This window comes from Anolis sagrei, chromosome 10 (genome assembly GCF_037176765.1).
Source record: "Anolis sagrei isolate rAnoSag1 chromosome 10, rAnoSag1.mat, whole genome shotgun sequence".
Taxonomy (NCBI): Eukaryota; Metazoa; Chordata; class Lepidosauria; order Squamata; family Dactyloidae; genus Anolis; species Anolis sagrei.
Window position 1 is genome coordinate 10,546,932 of NC_090030.1, and position 16,438 is coordinate 10,563,369.

General features: G+C 46.4%; 1 protein-coding gene across 2 annotated transcripts in view; it reads right to left on the bottom strand.

Annotated features, from left to right (window-relative positions):
* Nucleotides 1–2,351: 2,351 nt before the first annotated feature.
* Nucleotides 2,352–16,438, bottom strand: part of BCORL1 (BCL6 corepressor like 1) — a 63,317-nt gene continuing 49,230 nt past the window's right edge. For both annotated transcript variants that reach the window (XM_060756338.2, XM_067471529.1), the window contains exons 8-14: nt 12,598–12,818; nt 9,453–9,659; nt 9,198–9,364; nt 6,488–6,633; nt 6,020–6,097; nt 5,555–5,708; nt 2,352–3,828 (exon numbers count right to left, since the gene is read on the bottom strand). In XM_060756338.2, coding sequence (XP_060612321.2) covers nt 3,555–3,828; nt 5,555–5,708; nt 6,020–6,097; nt 6,488–6,633; nt 9,198–9,364; nt 9,453–9,659; nt 12,598–12,818 — 1,247 coding nt within the window. In that variant the 3' untranslated portion in view covers nt 2,352–3,554. The remainder of the gene's footprint in view (nt 3,829–5,554; nt 5,709–6,019; nt 6,098–6,487; nt 6,634–9,197; nt 9,365–9,452; nt 9,660–12,597; nt 12,819–16,438) is intronic.

A 16,438-nucleotide genomic window follows, 5' to 3' on the forward strand; every position in this document is an offset into this window, starting at 1 on the left:
AGAAGCACAAGAGGGTGGCTTGGTTAGTATGAGCCCAGGCTCTGCCTTCTGGCCTCTTCCATCCCTTGTGGCCTCTGAACCCCTTCTTCCCTTCTGCCTCCATCCCCAGCAAAGCCATTAATGTGACGGTGCTTCTCAGTCCCTTAGACCAGGGGTCCTCACTTTTTAGACAGAGGGCTGGGTCACAGTCCCTTAAACTCTGGGAGGGTTGGATTATAATTTTTTTTAAAAAATGAATTAATTCCTATGGACACTGCACGTATCTTATTGGTAGTGCAAAAAACACTTTAAAACAATACAATAATTAAAATGAAGAACAATTTTAACAAATATAAACTGATTAGTATTTCAATGGGAAGTGTGGGCCTGCTTTTGGGTGAGGAGATAGGATTGTTGTTGTTGCGTGCTTTCAAGTCGTTTCAGAGTTAAGTTGACCCTGAGTGAGGGCCGGGTAAATGACCCCCTTTCGCCTTCCTTCCCTTTTGTCTTTCCTTCCTTCTCTCTTTCCTCCCTCCCTCTATTCCTTTCCACCTTTCCCTTCCTTCCTTCCTTCCTTCCTTCCTTCCTTCCTTCCTTCCTTCCTTCCTTCCTTCCTTCCTTCCTTCCTTCCTTCCCTGTTTCCTTCCTTCCCTGTTTCCTTCCTTCCCCGTTTCCTTCCTCCTTTTCTCCTTGGGAATGTTTAGCTGGGACATGAGAACCATGTTTCAAGATTTCAAAGGGTGTCCCATTAAGAAGAAGGAGGGAGGGGAAAATTCACTTTCTGCTGTTCTCGAGACCAGGGCGCAAGGGAGCAATGGGTTCAAATGGCAGGAAAGAGATGCAACTCGAAAGATTAGGAAGATCTTCCTGAGAGTAAGAGCTATTGGCGAGTAGCATAGACTGCTTTGAGTTTGGTGGAATCTCCTTCTCTGGAGACTTTTCCACAGAGGCTGTCTATTGGGAGTGCTTTGATTGTGCCTTCTTACATAGCTGCAGGGAGTTGGGCTGGATGGCCCTTGAGGGTCTCTTCCAGCTCTAGGATTCTACACCAGGAGTAGGCAATACAGGGTCTCATGGATACACTTTTTCCTCTCCCATCCACCATCTCATCTTAACCAAGACCAACCCTTTTGGGATCCAAATATTTCCCATCTTTCCTTCGGTTTCTGCCTCCAAAAGAGAAGAGGAAAGGACAGGGAGGGGGCTTGGGGAGAACCAAAACAAATGGATGCATGTCCTGGCCATTGACTGTAAATAAATGTGTGAAGCATGGCCATAGAAGAGGCTGGTTTAGTAAGTATGGGCCCAGCCTCTTCCATTCCTTGTGACTTGTGAACGACATACATTCTCTTGTTCCCTTCTTCCCCAGCAAAGCCATTAATGTGATGGTGCTTCTCACTCCCTTAGACCAGGGGTCCTCAAACTTTTTAAACAGAGGGCCAGGTCACTATCCCTCAAAGTGTTGGAGGGCCGGATTATAATTTGGAAAAAAAAGTGAATTCCTATGCACACTGCACATATCTTATTGGTAGTGCAAAAAAACACTTTAAAATATAATTAAAATGAACAATTTTAAGAAATACAAACTGATTAGTATTTCAATGGGAAGTGTGGGGCTGCATTTGGCTAAGGAGATAGGATTGTTGTTTACTTTCAAGACGTTTCAGACTTAGGTTGACCCTGAGCGAGGGCCATGTAAATGACCTTGGAGGGTTGTATCTGGCCCCCCGGCCTTAGTTTGAGGATCCTTGCCTTAGGGCTGATGAGATAGGATTGTTGTTCTTGTGTGCTTTCAAGTTGTTTCAGATTTAGGTTGACCCTGGCTGAGGGCCGGATAAATGACCTTGGAGGACCGTATCAGGCCCCCGGGCCTTAGTTTGAGGACCCTTGCCTTAGGGCTGATGAGATATAGGGTTGTTGTTGTTGTGTGCTTTCAAGTTCTTTCAGACTTAGGTTGACCCTTAGTGAGGGCCAGGTAAATGACCTTGGAGGGCTGTATCCAGCCCCCCGGGCCTTAGTTTGAGGACCCTTGCCTTAGGGCTGATGAGACAGGATTGTTGTTGTTGTTGTGTGCTTCCAAGTTGTTTCAGACTTAGGTTGACCCTGAGTGAGGGCCGGGTAAATGACCTTGGAGGGCCGTATTCAGCCCCCGGGCCTTAGTTTGAGGACCCTTGCCTTAGGGCTGATGAGATATAGGGTTGTTGTTGTTGTGTGCTTCCAAGTTGTTTCAGACTTAGGTTGACCCTGAGTGAGGGCCGGGTAAATGACCTTGGAGGGCCATATTCAGCCCCCGGGCCTTAGTTTGAGGACCCCTGCCTTAGACTATCAACACACAAGACACAAGACTCAAAGGATGAGACGGGAGACGGGGGTCCTGATGCAGGTTTTTCTGTACATAAGTGTTTTTGACACCAAAGCGTTGCTGAAGAATAAAACAAATCAAATGAATGGGGAAGAAAGAAAGGGGGGAAAAAAGAAACAGCAGCCGGAACACACTCACCAAAGGCGCCAAAGCCTTGGTGCAAAAGAGAAAAGGTAGGGAAACGGTCGTTTTTCCAAAGTGGGAGGCCGGCAGGGTCAGCCTGCGGAGAAAATGGCGGAGGGGACAAGGGGGAGGAGGAGGTGCAAAAGAAATGCAGCTCCAAAGTGGGAACACAACACAAAATAAAATTAAAAAATCAACACCCAAAGACCCCACCTGGTGCAGGGAAGAGCCAGGAAACAGATTGTCCAGTCCTTGTTAGCACCTGTACATTAAAACTGTACCATCTATACTACCCTCGCCCTCCTGCCGGGCGCCTTTCTCTGCCGCACTCGCCCCGCTTGGGCCACTGCCTTGCCACCTGAATTGATAGAGCAAAGGGGGCCTCGGGAAAGAAAAACCAGGGATGGGGAGGTGGCAAAGGGGCCAGGAAGAACAGCCGGGAATACCGGGTGCCTTTGGCTGTGTACTGATCCAGCCTCCGCCCCCCTCTCCTGCACTCCAGAGGCAAAACAACGTGAGAGAGAGGCTTGAGCAGAGGGCGAGGGGGGTGGAAGTGCCCTCGGAAGCCCTCGAAGGAAGAAGATGAAGCCTCGGCTCCCTTTCACGACGCCTTGGGGACGAGAAGGAAGCGGCCGACTCGCTCCTTATAGCAAATTCCAGGCCATCGAAATGCCTCCCGCCCGCCTCCTCCTGCCCCACAAATCACAGTGATACAGACTTTGCAGGAACAAAAAAAATAATAAAAAGGAACACCACAAATTAAATACTAATTAAATAAATACTCTGGAAGAGCCTGGGGCCGGAGCAGGGAAGAAAGGGAGGGGGGAGATGCAGTTCTATCACAGAGAGGCTTCCAAACCACCAAGGGCCAAACAATTCAGAGCCCGGGGCCAGGGAGGGGGCTGCTGCGTATCCTGCTGACCCCAAACTCTGCTCCAGCCGGGCGGGAGGCAAGCACCTGCCGACGGTCGTCACCAAGACCCCCCTGCCACCAATGCCGCCACCTCTGGCACAAAGGCCACCTTCTCCTCGGTCCATGGCATAGTGCTGACGGCAGAGGCAGAGGGGTCGTTCTGTGGGGCTTTCCTCGTCAGCTGCTCCAGGCCTCGAACGCCACTTCGGAGCCCAGCAACCGAACCAGTTCCGGCTCATAGCGCACCAGCTCCACCGTCTCTGCGGCGCCGGGCGGCACCATGTGCTCCTGGATTTCTTCCGGGGCCAGCACCTGGCTCAAGGACAGCTGGCGCTGGAACTCCGCCTTGGGGAGGGTGGCCACTTCAAAGTGCGGGAAGCGGGCCTGGAAGATGCGGGAGGAGAGCTTCAGCCGCTTCAGCACATCCGAGAAGATGAACCAGTTGCAGGGCCTGAGGGGGGGGGAGGAGGAGGAGGAGGAGAAGGAGGGACAGCCATCAGAGTGAGGGGAGGGGGCGCGCTCCCTGCACCCACAAGCCCCATCCATCCCCAGCCGTTCATCAGGGCTGCAAGGCATAAGCCTGCCTCAAAGCAATACCCAGCCATTTCAAGAAAAGGTCAAGGTTTCCCCTTGACATGATCCTTGGATCATGGCAGCCAATGCAATTCTTCCTCTGCTCTTCGCTGTATCAAAAGAGCCCCATGTGCAGCAGGGCAAGAGAATGTGGGAAGGGCCCTTTCCTCAAAAGAGGGGAGTGTGGAGAAAGGACAAGCACCAGCTCCTGATAGCATGGCCTTTAGCCTTCGTGCCAGAACTCTGGCAAATGTTAGTCAAGGTGAAGGTTTCTCCTGGCATTAAGTCTAGTCATGTCTGACTCTGGGGGTTAGTCCTCATCTCCATTTCTAATCCGATGAGCCAGCGTTATCCGTAGACACCTCCAAGCTCATGTGGGCGGCATGACTGCATGGAGCACAGTTACCTTCTCAAAGAAGCGGTGCTTGTTGGTCTACTCACATTTGCATGTATTCGAACTGCTAGGTTGGCAGAAGCTGGGACTAACAGCAGGAGCTCACCCCACTCCCCAGATTCGAACCAGCGACCTTTCAGTCAGCAAGTTCAGCAGCTCAGTGTTTTAACCCACTGTGCCAACGGGGGCTTCGGTGTTTGAGTACTGTCTTTATTTACCTTCCCACAGAAGCGGTACTTATTGGTTTACTCACATTTGCATGTATTCGAATTGCTAGGTTGGCAGAAGCTGGTCAGCAAGTTTAGCAGTTCAGCGGTTTAACCCACTGCGCCACTGAGGGGCCCATTTCAATAGAAACACATTTTCACACCAATGCAATCTATGGAAGCTGCTTTGGGAGGAGGCAAAACGGTGCCTATTACATCATTTGAAAACTAACTGAGATGCTCAAGACCTCTCCTGCACACTATAAAGCTAGTAAAAAGTGCATGCATTTTTCTGGGATCAGAACTGTGCAGGGAAATGGCTAAGAATAAAATTCTCCCTCCTTCTTTAGTATCTTGTTTGTCACTGGCCGTTGTAGGATGTAAACAGCCACTGACCACATTACAGAAGCTGAAGAAAATGCAGTTTACTCTGGTCAGACAGAGCTTAGCCTTCAGGGCTCCCACGGCCTGCAACTTCTGTCTTTCAAATGTGGAATAAGAGATGGAATGAGCTATGTGTCACTTATTCCGCGTACAGTCCAGTACCAAGCCTGGAATTATAATTTTTGCAGATGCAGGGTTCTCCCGCAGTCCCTAAACCCACTACCCCAAAGAATCAGTCCTTTTGGAAGGGCTCAATTTCAAAATGCAGAATGAAATGCATGCTGTTCTCCAGCACCACTTTTGTTTCTCTTTTCCACCCTGCCCTTTGCCACCGCAGGCCATCTGAATGCCTTTCTCCCTCCTCAGAGCAGCTGGCAACGCTCCCCTGTCCCCGGGAAGGCAAAAAGGGGCAGGTGGGATTGAGCTTGGCAGTCAGATGCAAATGCGCCCACTCCTTCTCCAAAGCTCCCCAAAGCCGCTCCTGGCTCCTTTGTCTCCTAATGCCCGGCCCCCTCCTTCCCCTACCGGTCAGCTGCCAATCAGACAAGGGAGCAAAGGGGTGGTCCGCTGGCACGGTCCCAAACGCCCGGCCAAGCTCTGCCCCGCCAGCCAGCACTCACCCCCGGGAGACGGACACTTGCAGGTTGTAGCAGGGGAGCAGCTGCTTGTCGGAGAACTCAAACACGAAGCGGTCCGAGTCCTGCTCGTCTTCCTCCTGGTCGGAGCTCCCGGGAGGGTTGAGCAGAAGGTCGCAGCCGATCTCCTCTTTCGCCTCTGAAAGGAAGGCCGCAGGGGAGGGGGAGGTGAGAGGAGGGGAAACAATCACAGTGCCCACACAAACCAACACCGCCCTCGCTCTACCCAGTTCACTTGCTGGATGGCCTGCCATTACCATAGCAACCCCAACACTGGAAACCCATTGCAGAGGGGTCTCCGGCATACCCAAACACACACCATCCCCATTTGGAGACCACCCACCCACCCAGACGTGGCATGTTGCATTTTCCCCATTGTGTCAGAAGCAGGAAAACAACCCACTATCCATAGAAACGTGGGGTTAAACACCCCAGGGGTCTCTGCCTCACCTAGCACAGCACTGCTGTAGAAGTCCCAGGCTGTGTGGGGGTCCTCGCTGGCCCGCCCCTGCAGATCTAAGAGGTAATCTGCAAGAAGACAAGAGAAACAAGTCAGTTGCGCTTTTCAAAGGTTTATGCATGGTGTATGAAAACAATATCATACAATGAATAATAATAATAATAATAATAATAATAATAATAATAATAATACTTTAATTATAGCCCGCTCCATCTCCCCCAGGGGGACTCGATGCGGCTTACATGAGGCCACGCCCATCAATACAGTACACAATTAAGCAGCTGAGGGGGGAAAGGAAGAGGCCTGAGGCTGTTAGGAATGGTGGGAAATGAAATCCAAAACACCTCCAAGGCCCAAGTTTGCCCGTGACTGCAATAGGTATATCCTCACAGAAACTTTGATGGAAGAGGGGGTAAAGGCAGGAAAAGAAAGCCAAGGCAAACTCAAGAATCTCTTACCATTAAGGAAGGTTTTCATCCCATCACTGCTGGCCAGCTTCAAGGCGGTCTGCCCTGAGTAGGTAGCCAAGGTGGGGTCAGCACCATAAGAAAGCAGGAGCCACATGGTCTCCAGGTTGTCATTCACCACTGCATCGTGGACAGGCCTGCACAGCGAGGAGAGGGGGCTCATTATGTTACATCATAACCAAAGATCTGGAGCAGATCAACGACTTAGAAAAATGGGTTGTTGTCATTTTTCTTCGGGCTATACGGCCATGTTCTAGAGGCATTCTCTCCTGACGTTTTGCCTGCATCTATGGCAAGCATCCTCAGAGGTTGTGAGGATGCCTGCCATAGATGCAGATGAAACGTCAGGAGAGAATGCCTCTAGAACATGGCCGTATAGCCCGAAAAACCCTTCAACAACCCAGTGATTCCAGAGGTGAAAGCCTTCGTCGATATACATAGAAAAATCATTTTTTTAGACTGCAACCCCCATGAATTCCCATCATGATGATGCTTGGTGGGGAATGATGGGAGTTGTAGTCCAAAAGCAATGTGCCCCATCTCTGGTCAAAGATCATCCAAGTCTCCCTAGTCTCTCCAGACATAAGGGACAAGGTGAAACATGAGAGCTAAGAGGAAACCTATTTCATTAACTCACAATGGGCACCATTCCACCTGCTTGTATCCACACAACACTGAGTGCTTTTCTGGGTTCCGGTTTTGCTCTTTCTCTGGCCAGATTCCCAGAATAGTCTTAAATGTGGGGAAATATGGCCAAATCTCAAAAGAACTGTTTCCAACACACCTCATAACCTGCACTTGCCTAGTTTCCAACAGACCTCACAAACTCCGAGGATGCCTGCCATAGATGTAGGCGAAACATCAGGAGAGAATGCTACTGGAACATAGCCAGACAGCCCAAAAAACTCCACTTGCCTAGTTTCCAACAGACCTCACAATCTCTGAGGATGCCTGCCGTAGACGTAGGTGAAATGTGAAGAGAGAATGCTACTGGAACATGGCCAGACAGCCCAAAAACTCCACTTGCCTAGTTTCCAACACATCTTCACAACCTCCAAGGATGCCTGCCATAGATGTAGGCGAAACGTCAGGAGAGAATGCTACTGGAACATGGCCAGGCAGCCTGGAAAACTCACAGCAACCCTGTCCTCAGTAAACTATGGAACCACTGAGATATAAATAAATAATGTAACGCTCTTTTAAATATCAGACAAAGGAGAAGAGACCTCACTTAGAGGCCAAGGAGAAATATTTTCTTTACATTCAGTCAAATCAGCTGAACAGACTTCTGTCAGAGACCTCGCTGCCAGTCAGTGAACCCATTCTGCCAATCCCTGCCATGGGTTGCCAGCCTACAGGGTCTGGAGAACCATGTGGAGCCAATTGCTGTTGCCTTGTGATGTCAAAGGCTTTCATGGCCAGAATAACTGGGCTGCTGCGAGTTCTCCAAGCTGTATGGCCATGTTCCAGAAGCATTCTCTCCTGATGTTTCGCCTGCATCTATGGCAGGCATCGTCAGAAGTTGTGAGGTCTGTTGGAAAGAAGGCAAGTGGGGTTTATATATATGTGGAATCATGTCCAGTGTGGGAGAAAGAACTTGCCTGTTGGAAGCCAAGTGTGAATGTTGCAGCTGACCAACTTGATTAGCATTGAACAGTCTTGCAGCTTCAAAGCCTGCCTGCGTCCTGCCTGGGGGAATCCTTTGTTGGGAGGTGTTAGCTGGCCCTGATTGTTTCCTGTCTGAAATCCCCCTGTTTTTTGAGTGTTGCTCTTTATTTACTGTCCTGATTTCAGAATTTTTGAATACTGGTGGCAAGATTTTGTTCTTTTTCATGGTTTCCTCCTTTCGGTTGAAATTGTCCACATGCTTATATAAACCTCACTTGCCCAGTTTCCAAAAGGCCCCTCAACATCTGAGGATGCCTGCCATAGATGTGGGATTAGGGTTAGATGTGGGCCACCTTGATTAGAACCAAATAGCCTTGCAGCTTCATAGCCTGGCTGCTTCCTCCCTGGGATAATCCTTTGTTGGGGGATGTTAGGAGGTTTGTTTCCAGTCAGGAAACAATCAGGGCCAGCTAACACCTCCTAACAAAGGATTCCCCTGGCAAGAAGCAGCCAGGCGTTGAAGCTACAAGGCCATTCAGTGCCAATTGCAACATTCACACTTGCCTCAAATAGACAAAGAGTTCATTCTCCTACCCTGGACATTACACAGGTATCTAAACCCCATTTGCCTAGTTTCCAACACACCTCACAAGCTCATAGGGGTGGGTGAAATGTCAGGAGAGAATGCATCTGGGACATGGCCATACAGACCGGAAAACTCACAACAATCCTGCTGTTGCTTTGTTCAGAATTCAGGCTGAAAACTGATCTGCTTTTTGTTTTTAGATTTTAAGCATTTCGACAGAGATCTCTCCTGCTGTCTGATTCAAATGGTCCAGAATTAACATGGATGAGCCCTTGGAAGTGAAGCAAAATTGCTTGATGTCATTCCATTTCTATACTTCCTTTCACTGAAGGAATTCAAGGCAACAGGGATGGCTTCCTTTTCCAATTTTATCCAAGGACAGGCTAAGAAATGACTACAAGATCCATCAGTTTGGATGGACCAACTAAGATTCTTTACTCAGAGGAAAACATGGCACCTTTGGCCACACCTCCAATGATTGTGGCGCCTGGCTGGCAGTGCACTTGCCTGGTGCCGTCCTGTGCGCTACAGTTGACGTTTGCCCCATGATCCAGTAAGGTGTGCAGGATGTCTATCCAGCCTCGGGCGCAGGCCTCGTGCAGGGCCGTGTAGCCGGCGTTATCCCGATGGTTAACGTCGTTGTTTTCCTTCTGCAGGCAATACATCACCACATCCTGAAGGAAGGACAAGCCACAACATCAGTAACAAGGCCCACCAGGCACCATTCGCCATCTTACTCTTTCCCATCCAAGTGGGACCCACCTTGTAGCCGAGACGGGCCGCTCTCTGCAGCAGCGTTTCCCCGGCGTTTTTGTTCACTATCAGGCGCCGGGCTTCAGGGGGCACCGGAGGGGCTGCGGTGGGCTCCATGTGTTTCTCTGAGCTGTGCGACCGGGATTTGCTGGTTGGGGAGGGCTCCTGAGCCTTCTTCGGGGAGCGGGGCTTTGACTGGTTCCAACGGGCCTTGCCCTAAAAATTCGAGACAGAGCAAGACTGATGGGACGGACTCAGGGCAACATTAGGTTGTGCTAATAATAATAATAATAATAATAATAATAATAATAAGAATATAAAACTTTATTTATACCCCGCCACCATCTCCAGTGTGGAACACATCTCACCACACTAAAACAGTAGATGTGGCTCTTAATGAGACATGCCGCATTATCACAGGGTGTCTGCGCCCCACACCACTGGAGAAATTACACTGCTTAGCCGGTATTGCACCACCTGACATCCGCCGGGAAGTAGCAGCCAATAGTGAAAGGACCAAGGCAGAGACATCTCCAGCTCATCCCCTGTTTGGGTATCAGCCAGCACGTCAACGACTTAAATCAAGACATAGTTTTCTTAGATCTACAGAGACACTCGCTGGAACACCCCAGCAAGCGAGAGTCCAGAAGTGGCAGGCCCAAACCCAGCACCTCAATTCATGGGTGATACCAGATGAGAGACTCCCCCCTGGGCACTCAGAAGACTGAGAGACTTGGAAGGCGCTGAACAGACTGCGCTCTGGCACCACTAGATGCAGAGCCAATCTTAAGAAATGGGGCTACAGGGTGGAATCCTCGGCATGCGAGTACGGAGAAGAACAAACCACTGACCACCTGCTGCAATGCAACCTGAGCCCTGCCACATGCACCATGGAGGACCTTCTTGGGGCAACACCAGAGGCACTCCAAGTGGCCAGATACTGGTCAAAGAACATTTAACCAACTACCAAACTCACAAAATCTGTGTGTTTTTTTTTTCTTTTTAATCTGTGTGTTTGTTTTGCTCTGTTAGAATTGTAATACAATGGTATGGCTGCTGATGACACGATAAATAATAACCATCTCCCCAAGGGGACTCGGAGCAGCTTACATGAGGCCAAGCCCGAAAATACATCAATAAAACAAAAAACAATATGCAAAACCAATACAATTAATATAACGTATATACTCGAATATAAGCAGACCCGAATATAAGCCGAGGGACCTAATTTTACCACAAAAACTGGAACAACGTATTGACTCAAGTGTAAGCCGAGGGTGAGAAATGTAGCTGCTACTGGTAATCCTCAGTAGGTTAAATGTTTTTGAGTATTGCCAATTAGCTTCCGAGCACAATTCAAAGTGCTGGTGTTCACCTATAAATGCCTAAACGACACAGGCCCAGTTTACCTGTCCGAACGTATTCTCCCCTATGAAACATCAAGATTGTTAAGGTCACCTGGAGGGACCCTGCTCTCGGTCCCACCAGCCTCACAAGTGCGTCTGGTGGGGACGAGGGACAGGGCCTTCTCGGTGGTGGCCCCTCGGCTCTGGAACTCTCTCCCACTGGAGATCAGAACTGCCCCTTCTATCCTGACATTTAGAAAACAGGTGAAAACGTGGCTCTGGAAACTGGCATTCGACGAGTGAGGCAATACCCTGTGATATGGATGGATGATGATGAACAACGATTTTATTGTGACGACTGACCACTGTTAATTATATGACTGTATTTTGTTCTTTTAATGTTTTAGTGTAATATGGAATATGATGTTTTAATGATTGTTTGTGATATTGTTGTTGGAAACCGGCCTGAGTCCCTCGATGGAGGTGAGAAGACAAAATTTCTAAATAAATAAATATTTACACAAAACTGTAATTTAAGATAAGACTGCCCAACTCTGATTCAACCATTATTCTAGCCTCCTTCAATGTAAATGTGCTTACCTATTACCTATAATGATAGAGTAAAATAATAAATGTAATAACATGTAATAAAAATAATAGAATAAACAATGGAAATTTAATAATAATAGTAATAATAATAAAGTAATAAATGTAATAATAACAATAATAAAGTAAAATAATAAATGCAATAAATATAATAATACAGTAAAATAATGTAAATGTAATAATAATACAGTAAAATAATAAATGTAATAACATGTAATAAAAATAATAGAGTAAATAATGGAAATTTAATAATAATAGTAATAATAATAATAAAGTAATAAATGTAATAATAACAATAATAGAGAAAATAATAAATGCAATAAATATAAGAATGCAGTAAAATAATGTAAATGTAATAACATGTAATAAAAATAATAATACAGTAAATAATGGAATTTAATCATAATAGTAATAATAATAATAATAAAGTAATAAATGTAATAATAACAATAACAGAGTAAAATAATAAATGCAATAAATATAATAATACAGGAAAATAATGTAAATGTAATAATAATAATAGAGTAAAATAATAAATGTAATAACATGTAATAAAAGTAATAATAGAGTAAATAATGGAAATTTAATAATAATAGTAATAATAATAAAGTAAGAAATGTAATAATAACAATAATAGAGTAATATAATAAATGCGATAAATATAATAATATAGTAAAATAATGTAAATGTAATAATAATAGTAATAATATTAATAAAGTAATAAATGCAATAATAACAATAATAGAGTAAAATAATAAATGCAATAAATATAATAATACAGTAAAATAGTGTAAATGTAATAATAATAATAGAGTAAAATAATAAATGTAATAAAAGTAATAATAGAGTAAAATAATGTAAATGTAATAATAATAATAATAATAGAGTAAAATAATAAAAAAATTTAAGCAGCTGAGGGGGGAAAGGAAAGGGCCTGAGGCTGTTAGGAATTGTGGGAGTTGAAGTCCAAAACACCCGGAGGGCCCAAATTTCTCCATGCTTGGGTTAGCCCATCACTCCCTACTTCAATTGGCAGTGCCCCCCCCCCCCCAAGGGTTCCGGATGTGACCTTCCCCATCTCCTGCCAATGGATGGTTTCTCATTTGGGAAGCCAAACAATACACTTCACCCATGAGCGAAGGACACTGCTTGAGTTCCCATCCCTGCTGTTTGATCTTCCCTCAGACCACCGCACTCCATACCTTTCCCTCTTCACAGGCGCTTGACAGGTGCTTGGTTTTGCACTTGCGTTTCCCGGAGGGTTTGTCCAGAACCGCCTGAAGGGGCGCCGAATCGGAGTGGTCCAGAAGGAATCCGTTGCGGAAGTCCAGGTGGTTCTGGAGGGCTTGAGGGAGCTTGCTCCGCAGGCACAGCTCGGAGCCCTTCCTGGATTCCGAACCCTTGTGCTTCCGATACCTGAAGTCTAAGGAGCAAAACAGAGAGGAAACAAGACGGTCAATGAGGATGGAAAACAGAGGAACTTGGTGAAGTGGCAGACTTTGGATGAGCATCAAATGACCTCCCAAGCAGAAAAAAAGAAGGGAGGAGCAGGAGCAGGAAAGATGGCACAGCCCCTTCGTTGCCTTTGTCAAGAGGCCCAGAATTGGACCCCCCGGTGGCACAATGGATTAAACCCTTCTGCTGGCAGGACTGCTGACCGAAAGGTCGGCAGTTCAAATATGTGGTGTGGGGTGAGCTCCCATCTGTCGGCTCCAGCTTCTCATGCAGGGACATAAGTGCATTTGTGTTTATTGTAATTTTATATTGTTGTATATTCATATGTAATTATGATGTTGTTTATTGTTTGCATTTTCGGTTTGCGTTCGGTCGTTCTTTATTGTAATTGTTGTTCGGGCTTGGCCCCATGTAAGCCACTCCGAGTCCCCATTGGGGAGATGGGGCGGGGTACAAATAAAGATTAGTATTATTATTATTATTAGTGACCATATATCCTATTTCTGTCTGTTCCATCCACAGTGTTGTCCAATCTCACTGTTCGTCTTTTCTGGACTCCTCCCTCACAAATATACTTTTTACTCTTATTTCATCCAGGCTTTTATCATTTTGTCTTGTGCCTTTGCCCTGCCCATGGCGTTTCGACTTGTTATGTTGTTTTGCACTGTTTATCTTGTTTATTTATTTTATTGTGTTGCAATTTTTGTTGTTGTTTTGTATTTTATTTTATTTTGCTGTATTGTATCTTTGGGCTTGGCCTCATGTTAGCCGCTCCAAGTCCCCTCTGGGGAGATGGAGGCAGGGTATAAATAAACTTTATTATTATTATTATTATTATGGACACAAAAGCACAGCATGTCACAGCAAACAAGATCTATATGCTGGATTTCGTATCACAAGTCGAACACTTCCCAAGCGTCTAGGACTGTGTGATGTATTTTCGAATGATGCGCGCAGATCCAAGTCAGGTGGCCTTTTGCAGTTGACAGATCGGGATTTTGTCAGTGTTTATTGGGTTGTTGTAGGTTTTTTCGGGCTATATGTCCATGGTCTAGAGGCATTCTCTCCTGATGTTTCGCCTGCATCTATGGCAAGCATCCTCAGAGGTAGTGAGGATGCTTGCCATAAATGCAGGTGAAACGTCAGGAGAGAATGCCTCTAGACCATGGTCACATAGCCCGAAAAAACCTACAACAACCCAGTGATTCCAGCCATGAAAGCCTCAATGTTTATTGTTTCCAAATGCCGGCTGAGATCTTTTGGCACGGCACCCAGTGCGCCAATGACCACAGGGACCACCTGTACTGGTTTATGCCAGAGCCTTTGCAGTTCTATTATTATTATTATTATTATTATTATTATTATTAGAGAAGGCTTCCACAAGGATGGTGAAACATCAAAACATCCTGGTCAGTGGGCAGTGTCCTTGCAGAGGGCCAATTCTCTCACACCAGAAGCGACTTGCAGTTTCTCAACTCACTCCTGACACACAAAGCTATGGATTGTAGCCTGGATGACAGGGCCTTCTCTGTGGTAGCCCCCCGACTCTGGAACTCTCTCTCCAAGGACATCAGACAAGCCCCAACACTGGCAGTCTTTAGGAAGAGCTTGAAGACCTGGCTGTTCCAGTGTGCTTTTCCAGAATAGGAAACTCCCAGCATCATGTCCCAAACGCACTTTACCAGAGATTTAAGATTGCCTGCACGTCACACCTACCCTAAAATCCTTACATTTCACCTGTCATGTCCAGCACTTTAAATTTATTCATTACATTTGGCCCGGCCCTAGTTTTAATTGTGTCATGATGTATGGGTTGATGTTTTACTGTTATTGTTTTAATGTTTATTGGTTTGCTTTATGAGTTTTATTGTTGTATTTGTTATGCTGTTGTTTTATTGAGGGCCTTGGCCTTTGTAAGCCGCACCGAGTCCTTCGGGAGATGTTAGCAGGGTACAAATAAAGATTATTATTATTATTATTATTATTATTATTATTATTATTATTATTGTGGGAAGCAGAGGGAGGCCAGGAATGCCACAAATGCAACAAGGGTTGGGAACAGAAGCTGCACTCAAACCCACACATTTTATGCCTATTTTTTGTTATTGTATTTTGTTTTTGTTTGTTTCCTATCAAGGCACACTCTGCTCTTTCTCAGCCTCAAGGCGCCTCTACGGATGCAGAGCATGTGCGGGGGAAGCCTGCCCCCTGGTGGACGCTGCTGCCCATGCGCAAAGAGGCTGTGGCGCCGTCCTACGCAGCGCTGGAAGCTTCGTTTCCCCCGGATGAACAGGGTCGCAGGCAACGGCTGGCCTTCCTGCAGCAGGAGGCACTTGGCAATCCTAAAACATCAGTCGTTCATCTGTCTTCCAGTGTCTTGTGCTTATAAAAATATATAAATGTGCACCAGAAGGACAGAGTAGTGACAACTACTTATTTCCCATCTTGTGAAGTATAACATTTAACATTCCAAGAGGGAGCCTTTCTTGGTTGTCAAGAATAGGACTTTTGGGCCAAAGTCCAGGTGAAGGAACACCAAATGGTTCATGAAAATGAACAAAATTTGGCTACCAGTGTTTACAAACTCTAAAATCAGGAGAATAAATAAAGAAAAACACTCAAACACCAGAGTCCCCGGTGACACAGTGGGTTAAAACACTGAGCTGCTGAACTTGCTGACTGAAAGGTCGCAGGTTCAAATCCGGGGAGCGAGGTGAGCTCCTCCTGTTAGCCCCAGGTTCTGCCAACGTAGCCGTTCGAAAACATGCAAATGTGAGTAGATCAATAGGTACTGCACCGGAGCCCCCAGTGGCGCAGTGGGTTAAACCCCTGTGCCGGCAGGACTAAAGACCGACAGGTCACAGGTTCGAATCCGGGGAGAGGCAGATGAGCTCCCTCTATCACAGTGATGGGCAACCTTTTGAGCTTGGTGTGTCAAAATTTGCCAAAAACCTGAGCATAATTTGGGCGGGGTGTCAACTTCAAGAAAAAAACAACATAATTTTGCAATATTTATAGTTTAAATAAGAAAAATGTATAATCCATGCTGAGTTATGGAGTGAACAATGCTCAAACGTGCAGATGTTAAATTGATAGAGCCTTTTTCCAAATTAAAGGATGGAATTAGATTGGCTCTTATAAGGTGTACTTCTCTGTATGCAGTCGCATGTGGCCACGTGCCATCAAAAATAGCCATGCGCGTCAGTGCTGACACGCATGTCATAGGTTCACCATCATGGCTCTATCAACTCCAGCTCCTCATGTGGGGACATGAGAGAAGCCTCCCACAAAGATGATAAAAACATCAAATCATCTGGGCGTCCCCTAGGCAACGTACTTGCAGACGGCCAATTCTCTCACACCAGAAGCAACTTGCAGTTTCTCAAGTCGCTCCTGACATGACAAAAAAAAAAATGCTCCGGTGAGAAGGTAATGGTGCTCCATGCAGTCATGCTGGCGAAATGAACTTGGAGGTGTCTGTGGACAACGCCGGCTCTTAAGACTTAGAAATGGAGATGAGCACCAACCCCCAGAGTCGGAGCACTATTACCTTCCTGCCAAAGAGGTACCTATGGATCTACTCACATT